At 35.0% G+C, this 21647-nt stretch overlaps 2 protein-coding genes across 4 annotated transcripts; one reads left to right on the forward strand and one right to left on the reverse strand.

Moving 5' to 3' along the window:
- The first annotated feature begins 2141 nt into the window (after positions 1–2141).
- Positions 2142–4567, forward strand: LOC132051068 (probable E3 ubiquitin-protein ligase RHC1A). Of its 3 annotated transcripts, none has more exons than XR_009413565.1 (3): positions 2142–3060; positions 3485–3662; positions 4103–4567. XR_009413565.1 is itself a non-coding variant. In XM_059442365.1 (2 exons), the coding sequence occupies exons 1-2, from the start codon at positions 2163–2165 to the stop codon at positions 3517–3519; spliced, it is 933 nt and encodes a 310-aa protein (XP_059298348.1). In that variant the 5' UTR covers positions 2142–2162; the 3' UTR covers positions 3520–4567. The 3 variants fall into 3 exon arrangements, 1 of the variants encoding a protein (XP_059298348.1); XR_009413566.1 differs by having other exon boundaries at positions 3485–3592; XM_059442365.1 differs by having other exon boundaries at positions 3485–4567.
- A 1396-nt stretch (positions 4568–5963) lies between these two features.
- On the reverse strand, positions 5964–15826 carry LOC132050100 (transmembrane emp24 domain-containing protein p24delta3-like). Its single transcript, XM_059441157.1, has 4 exons — positions 15480–15826; positions 7424–7630; positions 6420–6496; positions 5964–6336 (listed from the first exon to the last, which is right to left on the reverse strand). Exons 1-4 carry the CDS (start codon positions 15699–15701, stop codon positions 6192–6194), a joined length of 651 nt encoding a protein of 216 aa, XP_059297140.1. The 5' UTR covers positions 15702–15826; the 3' UTR covers positions 5964–6191.
- Positions 15827–21647: the final 5821 nt, after the last annotated feature.

Genomic DNA, 21647 nt, shown 5'->3' on the forward strand with positions numbered 1-21647 from the left:
AAATAATTGTCGTATAGATTTCAATGGTAATGGGGAAAGGGTAATTATACTAAATTTTTAATTAGTTAAAGAATTTGCGAGATGAAGTTATATGTAGAGGCTATCATGGCTTATTGGAATAAGAACTTCAAAATCTAGAAAAAATATCATATACAATATACAAGAACCTAGTGCAAACCTATTCTTCTTAGTGTAGTAGTGTTCGAGATTTTATGTCGTGTAGTAGTGTTCGAAATTTTATGTAAGGTTTAGGTTTTCATTATAGTCCTCCCCATTTAAATTCATCCCAAAGCAAGGTCCAAAGTTAAAATATCTAATGCTATGTATTATAAACTTTGATATATAAATATATTTTCTACATATATGTTTATTCGGTTTGGTTTTTTTTGAGTATTTTTTATAAAATAAAAATCCCACCCTATTAATTCGGTACGGTTATAGATTTATATTAAAATATTCGGTTTTATTAGAAAAAATCTAGAAATCGATTCGGTATGGTACGGTTCGGTCAATTCAATCAGTTTTTGAAAACCCATTGACCCCCCCTATTTTCATCCTATTATACTAGCTCTCTAATGTGTGTTTCGTGTTTTCTTAAGAGTAGCTTTTTAGTTGGGAGGTTTCTATTTATTTATTTTTTTCTTATTTATTTGAAACTGTATTTCACTTGCATCATTTTCAAAATAATTTTATGGTTGGTGTAATCAAGACATTATATCTGTACCCAAAAAAAAGTCTAGAGTTTCAATCATGATTGAATTTTAGCTAAGCATATTTTTAAAGAATTTGAATAATAAATAATGAGCAAAATATTTGTTTAACTCCTTAATAATAATAGTACAAAACCAAATAGGGTAGAGAGTCTTTTTCTTGATATATTTTCATAATTTTTTTAAAATAAAGAACCGTAACTCCTGATAGTAAGTGTAAAGCTAAAATCAAAGGGTAAAATGATAAGTGTTCACTGGTCAATAATGAGCCTTATTATTGAGACAATACCATATGCGTTCTTGAAACAACAAGAACAAAAAGCCGAGAAATTTCACGCATGTTCACTCACTTTTATTTTATTTCATCACGATCACTAAATTATTACTCGTAGTATTATTTAAATAAGAAAAATCATTTAACTTTATCTAAGTGTCACAAAGCCACTGAACTATTTTTTTATAACAATAAAGTCACTCAATTTTATCTAAGTATCATAAAACATTTCATTTATTTTCTTCTAGTGACTTTCTAAAACTAAAACTGAAAAGAATGAAAATCAGATTACTTGACATCTAGAGGACTTATATATATATATATATATATATATATATATATATATATATATATATATATATATATATATATATATATATATATGTATTGCTAAAAAAAATTTATGCTATCCATGTAATTTAACTTGTTATAATAGGCTATTTACAACTTTTATTGTACACACTGCCTAAAAGTTAAACCCATTAAGAAATGCTCACATATATGCAAGATCACAAACTCAAAAGGACATTAAGTATGCTCATTATATTTTTTTGTCTCATAATAAGTGTCCCCTTAGGGAATCAAGAGATAAATTGATTATTTTTTTTCAATTCTACCCTTAGACAATAAAGTAACATCTAGATGATGATTGGAAAAGCTATATAGCAACTTAGTATTGTTGGATTTCCAATGTCAAAAAGTTTACTTCTTGTGCATGCTCTAATCAAAAGGTAAAAGTAATTAATCTTTATTATATAGGGGTAATTTGGTAAACTTCACATTGCATTATTGATTTCTTAATATGCGTGTTTTTGGCTGAGATAACACTTATTATGGGATGGAGGGAGTAGTAATTTGTAATCACTAAATCTTACTAACAATTGGAGATACACTCAACTTTTTTCAGGTGAAAAAGGAAGCTTTTTGGAAATAGATTTCTTCGTGTACACCAACAATATAACTCTGACTTATGCTTTACTTTTGATTAGAGGAGACATGAAGGACTAAGGAAAGATAGTTGCCAAATGGACAACATCCTTTTAGAGAAGAAAGAATCTCTTCATGCAAAGCATTTCCAAAAAGCCATCTCTATTTCCCCTCCCTAGTCTTCATATAAAAACCTTCCCATTTCTCTCTTACCCACCTCTCAATTACCCTTCAATCTTCCTAGAAATATCATGTCCTTGATCCCTCGTCCTCGCCCTCGAGTTGTAGTCAATGGAGTCCAGAGAATGAGAACCTACCATCATTACTGGTGTCAACAATGCCAAAGATCATTCAGGACAACTTCAACCAATCCATCTGAAATATTATGCCCTCGCTGTTTCAGCCAAATTCACTATGATCTTGATGCTTCAAGACGTAGGCTAGTCCTTTCGGATGCAATAAGGCTACAACCATCTCCAAATTCGCGCCTTCATGATGCCTTGGCTCTAATTCTTAATCCATCAATCAGGCTACAAAATCTTGACCCTGGTGATGAATTTCATCTACTTAGACAACGTGCTAGACTCGTTCTCCAATTTATAGACCCTCATGAAAACATACTTTCTCTACCAGCGAATAATAATACTCCCCTAGGATCATCAAATGAAAATGGGGTGGAAGAGTTGATTCAAGAAGTAACTAGAGACGATACGCTAGGGCCACCTCCATCACCATCTTCAGCAATTGATGCATTGCCAAGAATTGTGCTAACACCAAACCATTTGGAAAATGACTCTGTTTGTCCTGTTTGCAAAGATGAGTTGGAAGTTGGGATAGATGTTACGGAGTTACCTTGCAAGCATTTTTACCATTCTGAATGCATTGTTCCATGGCTGCAAAGCCATAATACTTGTCCGGTTTGTCGATATCAGGTGCAAGGATTCACTAACTGTGATGTCCAACAAGGATATTATTACACTAATGATAGGGATCATTTAAATGAAGACGAAGATGAAGAAGACATAAGGAACCCTTTAATATGGGGTTTGAACAGGCTTATGTCTTTGTGGCCTGTCAATTTGCTATCAAGTTGGATACAAAGATACTTCAATAGCCCTCTTGACAATACAACCTCTGATTTTCATGGAGGTGAGATATGGGTTTTACTCCTTTGCCTAATCATATTTTGCTAGCTTTTCGTCTTCCCTTTTCGGAGTAGATAAATATACTTTATTTCATACTCGAATTATACCTTTAAAATTTCATATGTATAGAATACTTAACTAACATTCCATCTCGCCATAATTGAATCTTCACAAAACGGATTGACACGAGACTCCATGAAAAGATTTAACTTATATATACTAACTGTATAAAGTATTTTGTATCTTAACCTATTGTAAGGTAATCTATCTTATTGTTGGGTTACCTATCCCACTTTTTTATGAATGTTACATGTAGTTATCCTTTGGGCTACCTAATAGTATAAAAATTCTTTTACACCTCATTTATATAGAAGTTAAAAGCTTCCAATTTTTTTACTAATCACATAGGTTTCCTTGATTTTGGATAGGAATACCATGGTGGAATTCATGGCACCTCCTTTGACAAAAGAGCCTGCTGATTAGATTCTTCACAGAGTAGTTTGCTTTTTTGACTCTTTAATTCATTCACTAGGCAGGTATATTTCAACTCATTTGATCCTTAAGAATGAGAAGTGATCTGACAATTGGATCACAAGGCTAAAGCAGGTATGCCACACATCCACCCTTTAACATCCCCAAACCCCTCAGGGTAGCCAACAAACATGACTCCTATTATTGTTGCTGATCCACAAGGTTCATCACCAAGCTGATGACCAAATTTTAAAGTATTTACCTTACATACGCTAACAGTATAAATAATTCTTATAATACTATCAGTGTATTTTAACCTGCTATAATTAATAATCTGCCTGCCTAATCAACATTATAAATGTCCACGTGACTAAGCTCATTTACTATGGATTGTAACCTGTAGATAATACACATTGTCATTGCGTAAAGGTAAAATCAAGTTTGAATATTAAAATAGATGAGTTTCTAATATTATGAGCATCCCAAATTAAGCTGTCAAGAATGAAAAATGTATAGTAACACTAGTAAATATGACTGAACGCATTGACGCTGATGGATTTTGATTTCAAGAGCAGCATTCTTTGAGATCCTGGAAGCATATTCAGACAAAATGACGGGGAAACAAATACTACATGAAAAGGAGAGATAAAAGTAAGAAGAATGAAGTGATGAGGAAGCTTTGATTTATGTTCTTCATGGTCAAGAGGAGTAATGACTTGTCCGGATATAGAAAAGAAAATTTTCAGTTGAAGAATCCATATTACTGAAATTGAAAGCTACTAAGAATTATGATTATGACCCGACCAGTCAGAACTTTATATGTTTTGGATGATATTTTATCAAACCAATACCAAAATGAGAAAATCACATTAAGGCTTTGATCTTCAAAATTGTGTGTAATATGGTGGTGCTGAGTATTCATATTGGATATATATAGAATACTTAATCAGAAGACCAATACAATAAGGAGCAGATGTACTCACTTTCGTTCGAGGAAATGAGATATCTTATTCTCTTACAGTTTGAATAAAAGAAAATGGCCTTTTCAGATCTCTTATGTATTTTTTACAGATCTCTTATGTTTAAAACATGAATATCTCTTATGTTTAAAACATGAAGATCTCTAGTAAAAGGATCATAAAACTAAAAAAAGTTTGTAAAGAGCTACAAAACCATTTCCTACTGTTCGAGGAAATGATAATGACATTAAAATTAACGATACTCCAGGAGCAATAATAATTGATGAAATTTAGCTTCAAAGCAGCCACTTTTGGCAAGATTTAGGAACATAGATCTCCTTGCATTGATTGATTTCATAGTATTTTTGTACTTCAAGTAGCACCTGATATTCACAAGCCTTCAACTAAAAATCTGTTCGGGTTATACTTGTACACGGTTAGTCTTATGTTGTACAAATGCTACGCAAACGAAGTTCATACTTGTACGACTCACAATCTTACAAGCCATTCATTGTGAATTTTTGATATTCTAAAGGCAAACAAAAAATTGATTAATGATTTAACTACACAAGTTTTCTTTGATTTCTCCTTGTAAATACATAGGTTATCAACTTTTAAAATTTACCGATCCCCGCTATTTAAGTAGTGTAAAAAAGCCAGTATTACTGTTAGTGATAGATTGACCCATCATTATGTACTACTATAATTATATACTTCAGGCATTCAAGCAAAACTAAAGCATAACAATTAATTTTGGACAAAAGTTTCATACCATTTTTTTAAAAGCTGCATATATATATAGTTAAAATAATACGTAGATCGAATCTATCTGCAATGATTCTTCTAAACCTGTGTCTTTTGCCTAGGCTTTTCAATTTTATATTACAATACCATGGTCTAGGCACAAATCAGTTAACTGATTGAAGAGGTTGAAATATATATAAAAGGGAGATATTGTAATTGTTATAAGCACATCAGATATTTTTTTTCTCATTATGGCATATCCTGGAGTGTTTCCTAAGAGCTTCCTCGAAATGGACAGTACACCAAAATGGGTCACACTGAGAAGCAGCAGAAATACACTAAGAGAAGGAAGTGGCAGAAATAAGTTCTTCTATAACCAACTAAGAGAAGCTAATCAAAAAATTTCATCAAGCTAAGCAGCGTCTCATTTCATCATTTGCAAGTTGCACCTAGAAGGGGATCTAGGGGAATGCACTCATCCCTTGCAAAAGAAAGATGTAAAAGTTGTTGAGTTTAAGGTCTGTGCATGTACATGTAATTTTTCATTACAAATCTAACATGGTAACCTAGAAAATATTAGTGTGAAAGTTCTTTACGCTGTTAGTGTATTTAACGTAAATCCATTAAACTAACCCGAAGCAAACAACTATTTGAGGCAAAATACTGCTAAAGCTGCTACTTCACTACGATCCTGGTTCATAGAATGTACAACATTGTCAACTAAGTCACAATAAGAAAAGCAAATGGTTCCAAGTTAATAAGTTATGCTGCACTATCTCTGTAGTCCTTGTATACAAAAACGCTGGACATTAAATCTTATCTTCGACGTCTGACACGATAAAGGCTGGATCCACTAATATCACCACCAAAAAAAAAAAAAAAACACTGCTAACAGAAAGTGTCAAAAGATGGTAACTTAAGGTTTCTCTTTGCTATCCCGTAAGTTTCACCTAAAGAGAGTCTAAATTAGCTTTTTCTTTTGGAAATACTGCTTCAAGTACAATATTTGCAGAACTGATGCCAAAATGCAGACTCCCAAAGACATAATACTGAACCAAGCCACACGTGCATTTGTCGTTTCACTCACTGACCGCATCTCTGATTCCCTGAAGGGGCAAAAAGAGTTGAGAAATGAAAGAACAAATGGAAACAAATAAAAAAATTTGCCTCCATAAGCTAATAAATATACCTGGTCTTCAGGTAAATCAAATTTTCATGAATGGCCTCCACAGCTCCTTCAAGCTTTCTCAGCTCAAGCTCAATACCCTACCACAGGTAGCTAGTGTAAAATTCATAAAGCTTCGAGGATTACATCTGGATATCAACTTAACAGAGCGAGAAAAACAAAAGAACCATATATGATCCTTTCCCGAAGTGTCAATATATAGGCAGGAATATCCATTACAGTATGCCAAACATATACCAATTTCAACAAATACTTGCAAGTATTTCCTATAGCTGATTTTCTTGAATAAGTCATAAGGTGATTATTTTAACTTCCACCACGAGATTCATCTTCTCTAAGCCTCAGTTTTTAAGGAAGCGTTATAGATTTTTCTCTACAAAGCTTAATTGCTTCTCCTTTTAATTATTTGGGTACATTCAATTGCTTAATTGCTTCTCCTTTTAATTATTTGGGTACATTCAATTGCTTAATTGCCTTAGGTCAGATAGCTCCTTGAATATCTCAGGACATCCGCCAAAAGCTAAGATCCCCTAGAAAAAGGATAAAACCCTCAAATACCCAAATGTTTATCATTACCAACTTTAAACACATAAAAGGAATTTCGCAAAGAAAGTAGCTAACTTAAAACTCAAGACTAAAGACCACCATTGTAAATGCTTCATGAACAATTAGGATTTTCTATCTGTCATGATCAATATATCCACAAGCATGCCATTCAAAACATATAATCACGAGAAATGCAAGGGAAGATCTAGAACGAATTTTACTAATTTTTTCAACTTCATATATTTTCGACAATGGATGTTGCCTCACCAGATGACCTGTTTGTCATCATCCAATTTATTGGAAGTAGGACATTCCATGCCACCGACAGTTAATTTATCTCGAAGCATGGGATGAATAGAAATTTTAGTAATTGGCAGTCTAGCTCTCACTGTGACTACTCTCTATGATGTTGGATCCAAGATAACAGATGTGTACTCTTTTTGAACTACTCAATTTCTCACCTCAATCTTCTCTTTTCTGGCAACTGATTCCCAATCCTTGGCAGCAATTCCAGTTTTCCAGTCAATGTTAACACTGAGACTCCCACCTGCTGGATTATCAGCCCAAAAACAAGCTAGGTAGTTGCCAGCCTCTGTAGTTGTGAAGGCAAACTGACTGTGTGTTATGTTCTCCTTGTGATGAAGGGTGTTTCCATATGGCGAGGTGACCTGCAAAAGTAATAAACAAGACAAGATTTTCAGTATTGCAAAGAAGCAGTCAGATAAATCTGTGAACAGTTAACATAAATGTACCCATAGGTCCCCTACCCCAATATACAAGCAAACTGGACATCGCTGCTAAACGCCAACCCTGAGACTTAAGGAACAAAAGGCAGGAAACATACACTACCTCAACCTTAATAGCTCCCCAAAAGCTATTTATTTACATGAGGGGTCTTCAGAATTCATTATATAAGTATCAATACCACCTGAAATTACTTAGGATTCCAGTACTCTACTCATGCGCGTGTGCGTGTAAGCTTTTCTTTGGTTGTTATCGGATTGTTTGAAGAATAAGCAATATAAAAAGATAAATGTCCAGCATTTTGTTCTATATTTCTAGTATTACTGCCCCTGCAATGTAAATGTGCAAATATGGACGTATAGCAGAATAAGCACGTGATAGAATTTCAACAGTAACACAAAATTACACTGAGCAAATAGAAAATACTCTAAAATAGAGCCTTCAAAGCTCCCCCTAGGCTTAGTCTAGTGGTAGAATGCAGCACATAATGTGTGGGTTAAGTGCACGTCACGAGTTTGAACCTTGCCCCGGATAAAAAAAGGGAAAAAAACATAACTGTACAAAGTTCAGAAAATTTTACAAAATCATAGCAGGATTAACTATTTTACATTCCATGACAAGTAAGGGTTTGTATACCGCAAGAGATGATAAAACATAATCCGGACGACATTCCAGCTAAAAGCCCCCAAAATTTCGTTACAGTTTGTTCCTAGAGAATAAAATGTTGATTGAATATTCATATATCATTTTTGTACATAAAAAAGATAAATGTTAGTCAAGTTAAACTACTCAATAAAGACAAACTACTTTAAGTTGAAATTGTTCTTATTAATATATATCATATACAACGCTTATTACTCACATGACATAACAACAAATTTTGTCTGCTCCCATTTCAAAAATTAAAAATAATAAATCTGATATATATATTATAAAATTCACAGATGGAACCTGGAATATAACTCGTATGATAATATGCAGAAGGAAGCCTGAAATTTAACCTCATAATTGCAAATATATACACTGAATAAATTATGTATAAATTATAATAAATAATGTGCAAATTTACAATAGATAATTATACAGAATATAAGTCATGTATAAATTACACGAAATAATATACCAAGTATGTGTTTATGTATATATAGAAAAGCATATTTATACAGGGTATAATTAAGTATATAAGTGGAATATATTTATACAAGGTATAATTAAATATATAAGTGGAAAAAATTTATACAAGGTATAACTAAATATATAAGTGGAATAAATATATATACAATATTATAATTGTGGATAATTGAATATATACGTGGAATAAATATATACATGTACATGGTATATATGTATATATACAACATAATGCTGATATTTAATAGTGTATAATTAAATAAATATATATGTAGTATTATAATAATGTATAATTATGAATAAATATACATACACAGTATAATAATAAATATTTAGTAGTGTAGAGAGGGGTTAGAATTTACCAGAAGGTGAGAAATGAGTGGAAATATAAAGGCTAGTTATTAAGAACTAAGAAGATGAGAGAAAAGAGATATAAGTTGATAAGGATTATTTGAAATATATCCCTTGATTTGTGGAGTTTTATTTCGTGTAGAAATGTTCTATTATACAACGCACTGCTAATTGTATAAATAAGGCTGCTATTTTTGAAAAGAAACAGAGTATTGTGATTTCTGAAAATATTTATCAACTATTGATTCACCACGTAAATTTCTCATAAAAAAACGTGGTATTTATGTGGAGAAAGGTAGAGGGGCGGACCCATTATTCAGAAAGGAATGTACGCATCAAACTTTGATGTCACAAATTGCTCTCGGTGGCGGGTATCCGATACGGGTACGGAATCCGAGTGTCGGATTCGGCAAAATATAAATTTTAAGATTCGGGGGTGCGGATCCAGTTATGGATATGGGTGCGGGGATTCAGCTAAGAAAATTGAAAATTATAAAGATGGAGCTATAAAGAAAAAGACCCCGTGAATTCTTGGTTTCTCTCTGTTTGGCCTGAAACGTGACGCAACGAATATGAGACAAAAGAACTATAATATTGAAGGTATGTCATTTCCCATGTCTTAAATCTGTTTTATCTTTCATTTTGAAAAATCAATATCTCAATTTTCCCCCCAAATTTGTCCATGGACTCCGGTCAAAGTATCCGAAGTTCGTTGACTGTATCTGAGACGTATCCCACTCCCGCACCCGTCCCGTGTCGAGACGGGAGCAGCATAAAAAACGAAGAGTCCGCGCAACTTAATTAACAAGCGAACTACCTTCGGCTACTACAGGATCTTTATAAAGCAAAGCATGAGCCTACTCTACGCACTTCCACACTAAGTAGACAAGGCAAACACGAGCAAGAAGGCATCGGATGCGGCTTCCGATCCAATGACTCTAGTTTTGAACTGTGCGCTAGTCAGCTCCCGAAAATTTCTCGATTATCACAATATAGCCTTTAAAGCTACTCTTCCAAATGGATGCCAAAAGGTTGCAGAACAGAAAATCATTCCAACATAACCATCTATCTACTTATTTACTGGAGAACACAGTGGTCTTGGTGTCACCATATTGCAACGCCCTGAAAATGCTATTTACCATTTTTCCATCATGAAGTTTCAACTACAAAACCCTCAACATTAGATACTACTATTTGCAAATCTGCAAGGATGGCAGGAAAGAACTTTAGCTGTCCATGCCGTCTATAAACACAGATTTTCTCCCTAAATGAGGTTGTTGGGGGACATGCCACCATGCGGGTTTCACATTTATTATTCATGGATGACACTTTGGCTTTCTGTGATGATGACCTGACTCGGTTGGAATACTTGGGATGTGTTTTAACATGGTTTCAGGTGGTGTTGGGACTTAAGATCAATCTTAGAAACTTTGAGACCATACCAGTTGGAGAGAGGGAGGATATTGAGATTCTTGCACATGCTTTGAATTGTAAGGTTGGAATTCTCCTACTATATACCTTGGTTTTCCATTAAGTGCTTCAAATAAAGACCAAGTTGCAAAGAATCTGGTACTACAGAGAGTTGAGAGAAGGCTTGCAGGTTGGGAGAAAAGATATTTCACTAATGGATGAAAGGCAGTGCTTATTAAGAGTGCACTATCAAGTATTACCACATACTCCATGTCTTTGTTTCAGGCTCCGGTCAGTGTTACAGAAAAGCCTGAAAGGCTTCAAAGAAACTTTTTATGGGATTCTGCAAATGGGGTAAGGAAGTTCACTTGGTGTGGTGGGAGACTGCTATGCTTCCCAGGTGTTGGGTTAAGGACTTGAAGGTTTTCAACAAGGCCCTATTTGGTAAATGGTTATGGAGATTGGGTCAGAGGAATATGCTATGTGGAGAGAGGTGATCGCGGGAAAAAATGGGGTCTTGGAAGAGGCTTGGACTTTGGAGGAGTGAAAATATTACTATGCCTTATCAATGCGGGTTGTGAAGGAACATTTTGAAGGGATGGGAAGATTTTAGCAATTTTGTGTCTTTCGAGATAGGGGATGGAATGAGAGTTAGCTTTTGGGGGCATAGGTACTTGCATTTCCAAACATATTCAAAATTTCATGCTAAAAGGAGATGACAGTCCAACAAGTCCGGATGATACTAGATAGAGAAGTCTTCTGAAATTTGAGGTTTAAGAGAAACTTCCAGAACTAGAAAGTGGCAGATTTCTAGACCCTAATTGAGTTGCTTCACAAACAAGGAACTCTGCAGGATAACCATGATGTATGGAGGTGGGGAGCGAGGAACAACAAGGTATTTTCCATTAAATCATTCTATGAGAAGCTTCTGGTTAGGGAGGAGGTTAAATTTCCACATAGTTTGATTTGTGTACGAAGGATCCGAGAAAGGTTTCTTCACTTGGCTAGCTAAAAATGGGGTGACATTTAATCGGCGAGAATCGAAATAAGATAAATGCTATTTACACTAGTTGGTGCTTCATGTGTAAGGGCTAGGGTGAAGACGCTGGCCATCTCCTCCTTCATTATCGGGTAGCCTCGAGGTTATGGTGGAAAACTTTGTGGTGGTTTGGAATGACTTGTGTGATGCCAGACACCGTAAAGGAGCTCAGTTTCAGTTGGAATTGCGGCAAGAGGAAAAGAAGATGCATGGGATGGTGCTCCACTAGCACTTGTGTGAGTCATATGGAGAGAAAGAAATAGGAGAGATTTTGAACGTGCAATGAATCTTGCTCAATGAAACAACCTTTTATCCCTTATTTCCTTTTGGTGTACCCATGAGATTCCTTTATGTATAAAAGATTGTGTGGTTTTTGTAGAAAATCATATCTTTCTGTAGGTTTTTTCTACTCTTTGATATAATTCTTGTATACAGGTGATTTTGTTCCCAAACATTATCAATAAAATTGTTACTTTATCAAACAAGACAAAATCAAGGCTTAATCCCAAATAGTTGATATCATTTAATTGGATTATTTGCTTTTACTGTATTCTATTATCAGCTAAATCAACATTGATTGAGAATGTAGGTCATTTGAAACAACTTCTCCCCATATTTAAATCTACCCTTTAGCACCTTCACTCACACGGTTGCGGCCAGGGGCGATTTTAGGGGTAAAAAATGGAGCACGTGAACACATGATCTCTCCGTAAAACTAGGTATTTTATGTATATATTTTTTAAAATTAGTATAATACTATCTGCTGGAACACATGCTACAAAAAAGCTAAATGGTGCACTTGGTTGAAGATTGAGTTATATACCTAGAGGTCTAGGGATCAAGCCCCACTTAATACATTTTTTCCTTCTTTTTTTTTTTTTTGTGGTGAACCCATGCTCCAGAAATCCTAAATTCGCCTCTGGTTGCAGCTACAGACTATTGCATATGGAGGCATATAAAGGACACGATCAAACCATCTAAGACCTTCTCTTATTTTATCCTCCATGCATATTTCCTGCGCATTCGTTTAGATGTGATTATTCTAATAATGTCAAATGACTCAAATCTTCCATGACACAAATATATCCTAACATCCACATTTATAACATTCATGTTATGAATATCTTGAACCTGAGAGGCCTAACATGCAGAACAATATGACATCGCTCACATTTTAGAACTTACTTTTAGCTTTGTTAGGTATCTTATAACTTTTCTTCATTTCAACCATCGCATTTTTATGTTGCGTGTCACATCTTCATATATCGTGCCATTCTCCTAAAATACCGAGACTCACTATCTGAATTGAATATATTCAGGTATCATAGTTCCATGTAATCTCATATCATCTGAGGCTTAATATCTTACAAATTATTAACCGTTTGTTTTCAAGAACCCATATCAACATTATATTTTTCTCACATCTCAAAATCTATATTTCTGCCAAATTATTAGTCGCTAGAGACTAATATTTAAATGTGTTTCGATTCCATATGCATATTTTGCTGTTCAAGTTAAAATTTCCACAAGGATAGTAAAAACCCACTATTTCTCATGCTGAATTAGGTAGGAATATATAACCCTTCTAGTACTGAACTACTAATATATGGATAACCAAATAGAAGCACATGAAGCTCAGTGTTACTACTGGTTTGAGGCAGGGGGTCTCTGTTTACAAGGATATTCAACTCTAGAAAGCCTTAATGAGTTGGAGGTTGGAGGACATTCAACAACTTCTAATCCTACTCTACAGTCAGAAGGTGATGTTGTGCAGAATGATCCTTCAAGTTGGAGAACAGAAAGGCACATGTAATTCTCAGTTGTGTGTGCGCGTTCAGCTCTATGAACAGCTAATCTTAGTTTTTTACTGCTAAAGAATTGACGAAAACAAAAGATACTGATACCAGGTGGCAATGCTTCCTCTATAAAGAAACGGGGAAAAATGTGGACCGTATACTTTTGCATTTCAGCAGCACTGTGGAACCTGCTTAACATCAGGAACCTATTGGGTCATGCCAGGCAGTGTAAAGGATCTCTTCTGGCGTTGGAAAGGAAAAGAGAGGGGGGGAAGGGGGAGAGAGAGAGAGATAATATACTTCTTCATGAACAAATTAGCCTAGAGTCCACCTTTAAGAGTTATATTGCTCAGTGGACTCATAAAATGAGATAACAAAGCTTTATTCTCACTCTCAACCAAAAAATATAAAGTGTAATCTTAAGCTCATTTTGGTATAGACCACAGGATCTCAAGCTCCCCCAATTTCATAAATGAAATATTTTAGACGCAGCACTGGAGTCTAAGAAAAATCACCATAACCAAAAAGAAAAAAAAGAAAAAAAAGGAGAGATAACCATTATGCCAAACTAGACTTCTATACAATAATAAATAAATCATCGGAAGGATATGACACCCTGCAAGGAAAAAAGAGAGACTAAACGAATCTTATTGATTCGATAATCATCTTTAGACTTCAAGGTCACTGATATGACTGCCTTGGTATAAGTAATGGGTCCCAAATTAAACCAGCAAAAAGGTATCTTGCTGGCACCTTCACTCTCATACAATAGCCAGAAACTAACTGGGCAACAGCCTATAATATTAATCAGCTCCAAACTAACTAATATAAGAAACTCAAGCTCACAAGTTTAAGCCATCGTTCAACAGATACGATTATTCCAGCTCATCCTAGTCGTAGCAGTTCAACAGTAACATTTCCTCCAGCTTACCTAATAAGCCTATAATTCTGAAGCTAAGCATATATCTAAAATATTCATTCATCTCAAATAACCAATTGAGTAAATTGATAGAGAATTTCTTAGTTATTTACATCTACGTCAATTAAAAATGTACATATACAACAACAACATACTCGGTGTAATCCAACAAGTGGGATCTGGGGAGGATAGAGTGTACGCAGACCTTACCCCTACCTTTAGAAGGTAGAGAGACTATTTCTGATAGACCCTCGGCTCAAAGAACGATGAAAAAGAGACAGTAGCAACAAGCAGAAACAACAGCAAGATAATAAAATAACCGTGGCTAAAAAAACAACACGTAGTAGTAATAGAAATTGAAATATACGGAGAAACAAGAATAATACTAATACTCCGAGAAAGGAAACTGCCTTTAGGGAAAATTACGCTCTATGTCTACTGGGAGAAAATATTTACGCCACGTAGCCCATATTTTAAGTTTGTTACCAGGTTTAGACCCATATTTGTGTATAAACACCTTTTATACACTACTATACACTTCTATACAAGGTATAATGCTTTCCACAGGTATGATGTTGTATAATACTGTATAAACTGAAAATATGGCTACGTGTTAGTACTATTGTATGCTGGGATGTATATTTTTGAAAATTTCCTGACAAAATACGCCCGACTACCTACTAACCCTCTACCCTAATTCTCAACCTACACACCTTCCCATCAAGGGTGATCTCTTCAGCGAGTCAAAATACACTTACATCTATTTATTATACCAACAAAGGTAAAATCTTACTCCTACCTTGAGAAGGTAGAGAGGCTTGTTTTAGATAGACCCTCGGCTCAAAGAACGATGAAAAAGAGGCAGTAGCAACAAGCAGAAACAACAACAAGATAATAGAATAATCCAGGCTAAAAAAAAACACCAAGGTAGCAATAGAAATCGAAATATACCGGAAAACAAGAATAATACCAATACTCTGAAAAAGGAAAAGAAATACGCCGGACTACCAACTAACCCTCTATCCTAATTCTATTTATTATACCAAAATCTTGGATCCGTCTCTGTGATGGATCAACACACAGAAAACAAGCAAATTTTTCTTTTTTTTTTAAAACGTCATACATACCCTAGCGGAAATGGTGGGGGTGGGGTGAACATGATCATCGGAGATGACAACGTAATCAGCCAAAACGACAACGTTGTTATGGAGTTCTTCGGAAACACACTTGGTCCCACTGGCTGGCAAACTCAACCATATTGCTTCACCTTTCTGCAATAATAAACATACAATCACCGCAAAATACATGAGTTTTCGCATGTTGGCATTGCCCCCCATTATGTTTGACATTGACAACTCCTTTGTATCTGTAGATTTTGTATCGTATTGTATAACTGAAAGCTCTCTTCACCTATGTAAATTGTATTCGGATCCAACACCTGGATGTGGTCTTATTACAGGTCGATTTACACAAATAGCCTTGTGTTTTTTTTTTTTTTTTTTTTTTTTTTTTTATAGGCAGCTCTTTCAATACTTTTCCCCTTTTTTTTTTTTTTACAAAAATAATTGAGAGTCCAATTTAGTTAATTAAAAGAAACTGATAATTATTAAGTGTCAGAAAAAAGTATTCATGGTAGTGGTCAACCAAAAGAAGAAAAACTACCTATTTTAACTTAATTTCTTCTTTGCTAGTCGCATAGACTAATTGTTTCGTTGTAGCCCAAGTTTAACGATAGGCTGGAAGTTTGGAGAGAGACCTTGAGTCTAAATGTTTTATGTTAAGCTGGACTAAAACAGAGTGCATAGAGTGCACGTTCAGTAATGTGATGTAGGAGGCGGAGGTGGAAGTGAAGATCGGTGAACTAGTCATAGGTAAGAAAGGAAGCTTCAAGTATCTTGGGTCCATAATAAAGGAGATGGAGAGACTGATATTGATGTCACAAATCGTATTGGAGTGGGTGGGTGAAGTGGAGGCTCGCCTCCAGGATACTGTGCAATAAGAATGTGTTGCTAGGCTTAACGGTAAATTTTACAAAGTGATGGTTAGACCGACGTTGATGTATGGGGCAGAGTGCTGGCCAGTCAAGAACGCCCATGTTCAGAAGATGAAGATAGCAGAGATGAGGATGCTTAGATAGATGTGTAGGTATACTCAGAGAGATATGATTGGGAATGACGTTATACGGGACAAGGTGGGAGTGGCATCAGTGTAGGATAAGATGAGGGAAGCACGGTTGAGATGGTTCAGACATGCAAAGAAGAGGTGTGAGGATGCGCTAGTGAGAAGGTGCGAGAGGTTGGTCGTAACAAGGGTAAGAGAGAGAGAGAGATAGGCCAAAGAAGTACTGAATGGAGTTGATTAGACAGGGCATGACAAAGCTCCAACCTCCACTTGACTGTGGATAGGACCTTAGATAGGAAGGTATGAAGATCAAGGACTAAGGCAGGAAGGTTAGTAGGTAGTCGTATGTTGTCAAACCGTGGGTGGGAGAGGGGGGGGGGGCGGAGGGGCCCCCCCCCCCCCATCTTTTCCTTTTAGTAGTAGTATATATTTAATGATTGCGTAGTCTCCTATGATTTGACGTGTATTCCTATATTTTGCTGCATTTTTTTTCTATCTAGCCATTTGATGTCTCCTTTTTTGAATCGGGGGTCTTTCGGAAGCAGCCTCTCTACTCCATAAAGGTAGGGGTAAGGTCTGTGTGCATCCTGCCCTCTCCAGACCCCACTTTTGAATTTTGTGGCTTAAAATTAAAGATGTGTATAATGTACTAAAATGTCCTTTGAATCTTGTGGTTATAAATTTGCCATGTAGAGTGTTTGAATTGTCAACTTACTAAGTATAGAAAGAGATATTTTTTTGGACAGACCAAAAAGGAAAGTAAAACTCTTAACTGAGATGGAGGGAGTATTTTGCCCAACCCCCCACGCTCTCCACCTGTTTTTCTTCAAACCTTCCCAAGACCATTTGTATTTCCAATTCTTCTTCACTTCAGTCTATGGATCAAATAAGTCCCACAAAAAATAAAAAATTGTTTGCTTCTTTGTTTCTTTTATTTTTATCCATGTTTTTTGAGATTTTTTATCGAGGTAAATCGAAAAAAAAGATAGACATATATTTTGACATGGCTGAAATGCGATGATGGACGCGACACTGTAGTGCTACACTGGATATTTTTTGTGTGTTTGTCTAGTGTTAATGGCGATTTTGGTGTTATAATGGATGATTGAATTGTTTGTCTTCGGATAATGTATGTCACTGTATAGTTAACGTATATCAGTGTATAATAAATATCAAAGCAATTTATACCTGTATATAACAGTGTATACAAGAGGTTCAATAGTGCAATTTTGATTTTTTCAAGTGAAATAAGACGTTTCACTTTCAAATTCCTTAAATTTTGTAATTCTTTTTGGTAGTAGAATTTATTAACATGTCGTGTAAAAATGAATCTTTAAGCATCTTATCGCTTCTTGTTCTTAGAAGGAAAAAACAAAAAAGAAACTATAGAAACAAAGATAGAATAGAGTTCTGAAGGATCGATCCTCTTTCTTCTTATTTCGATCTAGATTTTCCTTTTTTGTTGTTGTTGGAGATCCATTCTGCCAGTCTATACTATTGAGTCATTATAATCGGAGATCTGTTTAGAAATAATATGCAATTTACAGATATAAACCAATTCATTTCTTAAACGGAAAAGGGCCAAATTTACCATTACTGTTAACTTTGAGTTCAAATTTACCCTACTGTTATATTTTGGGTCTAAATATACCCTCCTCCTTTAAAATTGTCCAAGGTGGACACCAAATCTGACGTGGCACTGACAACTCACTGAGGTGGACACTACGTGGCATGCCACCTCACCACCCAACTTTGCCCTTCTCTTTCCCTTCTTCACCCACCACTACCATCTCCTCTCCCTCCACGACCACTGCCACCATTAGCGCCACCTCATCGCCCAACTCATTTACTAATTCTATGTACAAATAGCTCCTTTTTTGCTTTTTTTTTTGGTGGGTTTTTAAGCTTATCTGATTTTGTTTCTTGGGTATTGTTTCATTTGTAATTTTAGATCATATTTTGATGTTCCTTTGTAATGCAGTTCTATCACTGTGTCTTTTATGGTTCTTGATTTTTCCTTCTGATTGATCTTTATCTAATTGATACAATAAATTCCAAATTAGGTGACCCTTTTATGATTAGAGTTACCGTTGAGCATAAAGTTTGTCTTTGATGAATTTGAAGATTTGTTAAGAGTAAATGTAATTTGCATTTTACGAAAGGACATTGGAATTTTTTGAAGCACGCTAGGAAGAACTTGTTGTAATACATTTTGTCCGGATAACTTTGCAGAAAGATCTTGATTTTGGTTTTAGTGTTCGATTTAATTATTGGATGAATAGATGCAAATATGTGGATACATTTACTCTCGTCATATGTACATAGAATCACTAAATGAGTTGGGTGGTGAAGTGGTAGTGGTCGTGAAGGGAGAAGAGATGGTAGTGGTGGGTGAAGAAGGGGAAGAGAGGGGCAAATGAGTTGGGTGGTGAGGAGGTGGCATGCCACGTGGTGTCCATCTCAGTAAGTTGCCAGTGCCACGTCTGATCTGGTGTCCGCCTTGGACAATTTTAACGGAGGAGCGGATTATTTAGACCCAAAGTATAACGGTAGAGGTATATTTGAACTATTTTCCAATAGTACAGAGGTATAGTTGGCCCTTTTCCGTTTCTTAAAACATCATAAACTGACACAAATGGTGCAAATATATCCTTTTCGCTGACGGAATTTTTGTAGTGATGGAGTTCTAATTTGTTTTGCCATTATCCTCTACAAAAAAAAGCAACAACAGATCAGTAGTGTTTTGGAACGATCACACAATTGCTTAGGCCCATAGTAAACGCCAAACTATTTAACCTAAAATTTGGTTAATATTTAGCAATTAAATTTATGAGATTAAGACCACAAGCAATATGAGTAAACCAAATTCAGTTGATCCTTTGATGACATAAAGATAATAAAAATAACATAATAATGATAACAAAGTAGATAATCAAGCTAAAAAAATAAAGACAGACAAAAAACAATTAGTATTGATTGATCTGGGCTAATTGATAATGTTATACCTTGTAGTTTTCTACATTACGATTCGTCTTACATTAGCTGTCTTAATTTTGAACACCAAGATTTGCCTTCGAGGTTATACTAGGTTGGACATGATTAGCTTATGCTTATAAGTGTTTAAGTTCATGTTTGGTAAGTTACGGAAGGATTAGAGAATAAGTGAATCGAAGCGGAAAGGGTCGTTAAAAGTTGTTTTTGGAAAATATAGAATATGGACCGTATAATTGAGATACGGTCCGTTTTTGAGATATGGACCGTATTTAAAGATTTTAAAAATTTCCATAGAAGGCAATTTTGGAGATGGTATTATACGGCCAACTATACGAACCGTATAATTTTATATGGCCAGGACGTTGGCCGTATGATGTTATACGGCCAAGGATACGGACCGTATATATATATATATATATATATATATATATATATATATATATATATATATATATATATATATATATATATATATATATATGTTACACCTCGCAAATTTTCGCGTTGGTTGTGTTACAGGTAAACTAGCGTAAGCTAGAGAGCCCATGGAACCCTTATAAGATTAAGGAAGACTTTTAACAAGTGTTAAGCAAGTATCTAAACGTTCCGGGATCAAGCGAATCAAAGAAATTAAGTTTATCGAAACTTTGGGAAAACTTGGCAGAATTCTGGACAGGATTTTTGGTCTAACTTGAGAGAGGTATATCTCTTCGAATATGAGGAGTTATGGAATGCATAACCTATATAAATTCAAGTTCAAAGAGTCTTCTTTCCAATGCAATTGACAGATTGTAATTCTGAGAAATAAGGCCAAATTCAAAGTTATGGCCCGTATAAAACTATACGACCAGAGATACATACCATATAATTTATACGGCCAGTATTTTGTAAGTCGGTGGAATTTTCCAGATTTTAAGTATGATGACCCCTCTTCATTTTAATCATTTTAAACATAGCCCCAAGTTCAAGAAAGCTCTAGAGACTTCTCCAAACACATTCAAACACATCTCCAAGCCTAAATCAATCATCAAAGTGAAGATTAAGGTGCTTAGGGTTTCAAAGTGAGGTTGAAGCTTGTCTCTTCTTCTTGTAAAAGCTTTGGAGGGTATTTTAAGGTGAAGTGACTTGGGAATTGAAGTGTTCTTGAATTTTGAGGTAAGATTTCATCTTAGTTTCATGTTTATGAGTTTATTTGGTAATTATGTTAAGATTTGAGAAGAAGAAATTGGAGGAAAAGTCCAAATATGAATTTGATGATATTTTGAGTTGTAAATTAACTTGAGCTATAATTGTTAGCATGTTTTGAGTATAATTTTGTTATGAGGGATAATAGTAATGTTGAGGAAGTGTTGTATACAAGTGTATATGAGGTTGCTTAATGGTATATCTTTAGATATGAAGAATTTGAGGTTAAAAGAGGTCATATGGAGTGGTTGTGTAAATTGTTGGTTGTGGACCTTGCGGTAATGAATAAGAAATAGGGGAAAAGTTGTCCATTTCATTTTAGAATCAAGTTATCATTGATATAAGACCTTGCGGTAATGAATAAGAAATAGGGGAAAAGTTGTCCATTTCATTTTAGAATCAAGTTATCATTGATATACGTGATATACTAGCGCCATCTAAGTTTGCATATGTATTCCTCGTTATAGGATTGGCGTGCTAGTTGTAAATAGCTCGATTGTTGGGTTGCTTGGGCGACTTGAGGTATGTAATGGCTATCCTTTCTTTTCTTGGCATGATCCGTAGATAATAAGCGTTTATCGAATCTTAAAGAAAGAGAACTATTGTTTAGAGCTGTTATAGAGGTGTAACGATTTAGGTTTGATATTGTATCTTCTGAGGGATTTTCTTTCCGCTCCTTAGTTCATTGTTAATAGAAGAATCAGAAAGAGACATGTTGACATCCCCAGACATTTCAGTTTACACATGATATGCAGCATGCGATACATATATTTTATTTAGCTCGGCCACTTTGTTACACCTCGAAAAATTTCCCGTTAACGTACAGTGAATAGACTAACGAAGGGCACGAAGTATACGATGTTTTGATAAGTAAGAAATAGCAATTGAGAATCCTAATTGAGGTTTCAAAGACATTCGAAGTAAGAGAAGAAAGTTTGCCAAGAAAGACAAGGTATACGTTATGTATTGAGAAGGAATTACGAGTACTGAGTTAA

Source organism: Lycium ferocissimum, chromosome 3, assembly GCF_029784015.1.
Source record: "Lycium ferocissimum isolate CSIRO_LF1 chromosome 3, AGI_CSIRO_Lferr_CH_V1, whole genome shotgun sequence".
Classification (NCBI taxonomy): Eukaryota; Viridiplantae; Streptophyta; class Magnoliopsida; order Solanales; family Solanaceae; genus Lycium; species Lycium ferocissimum.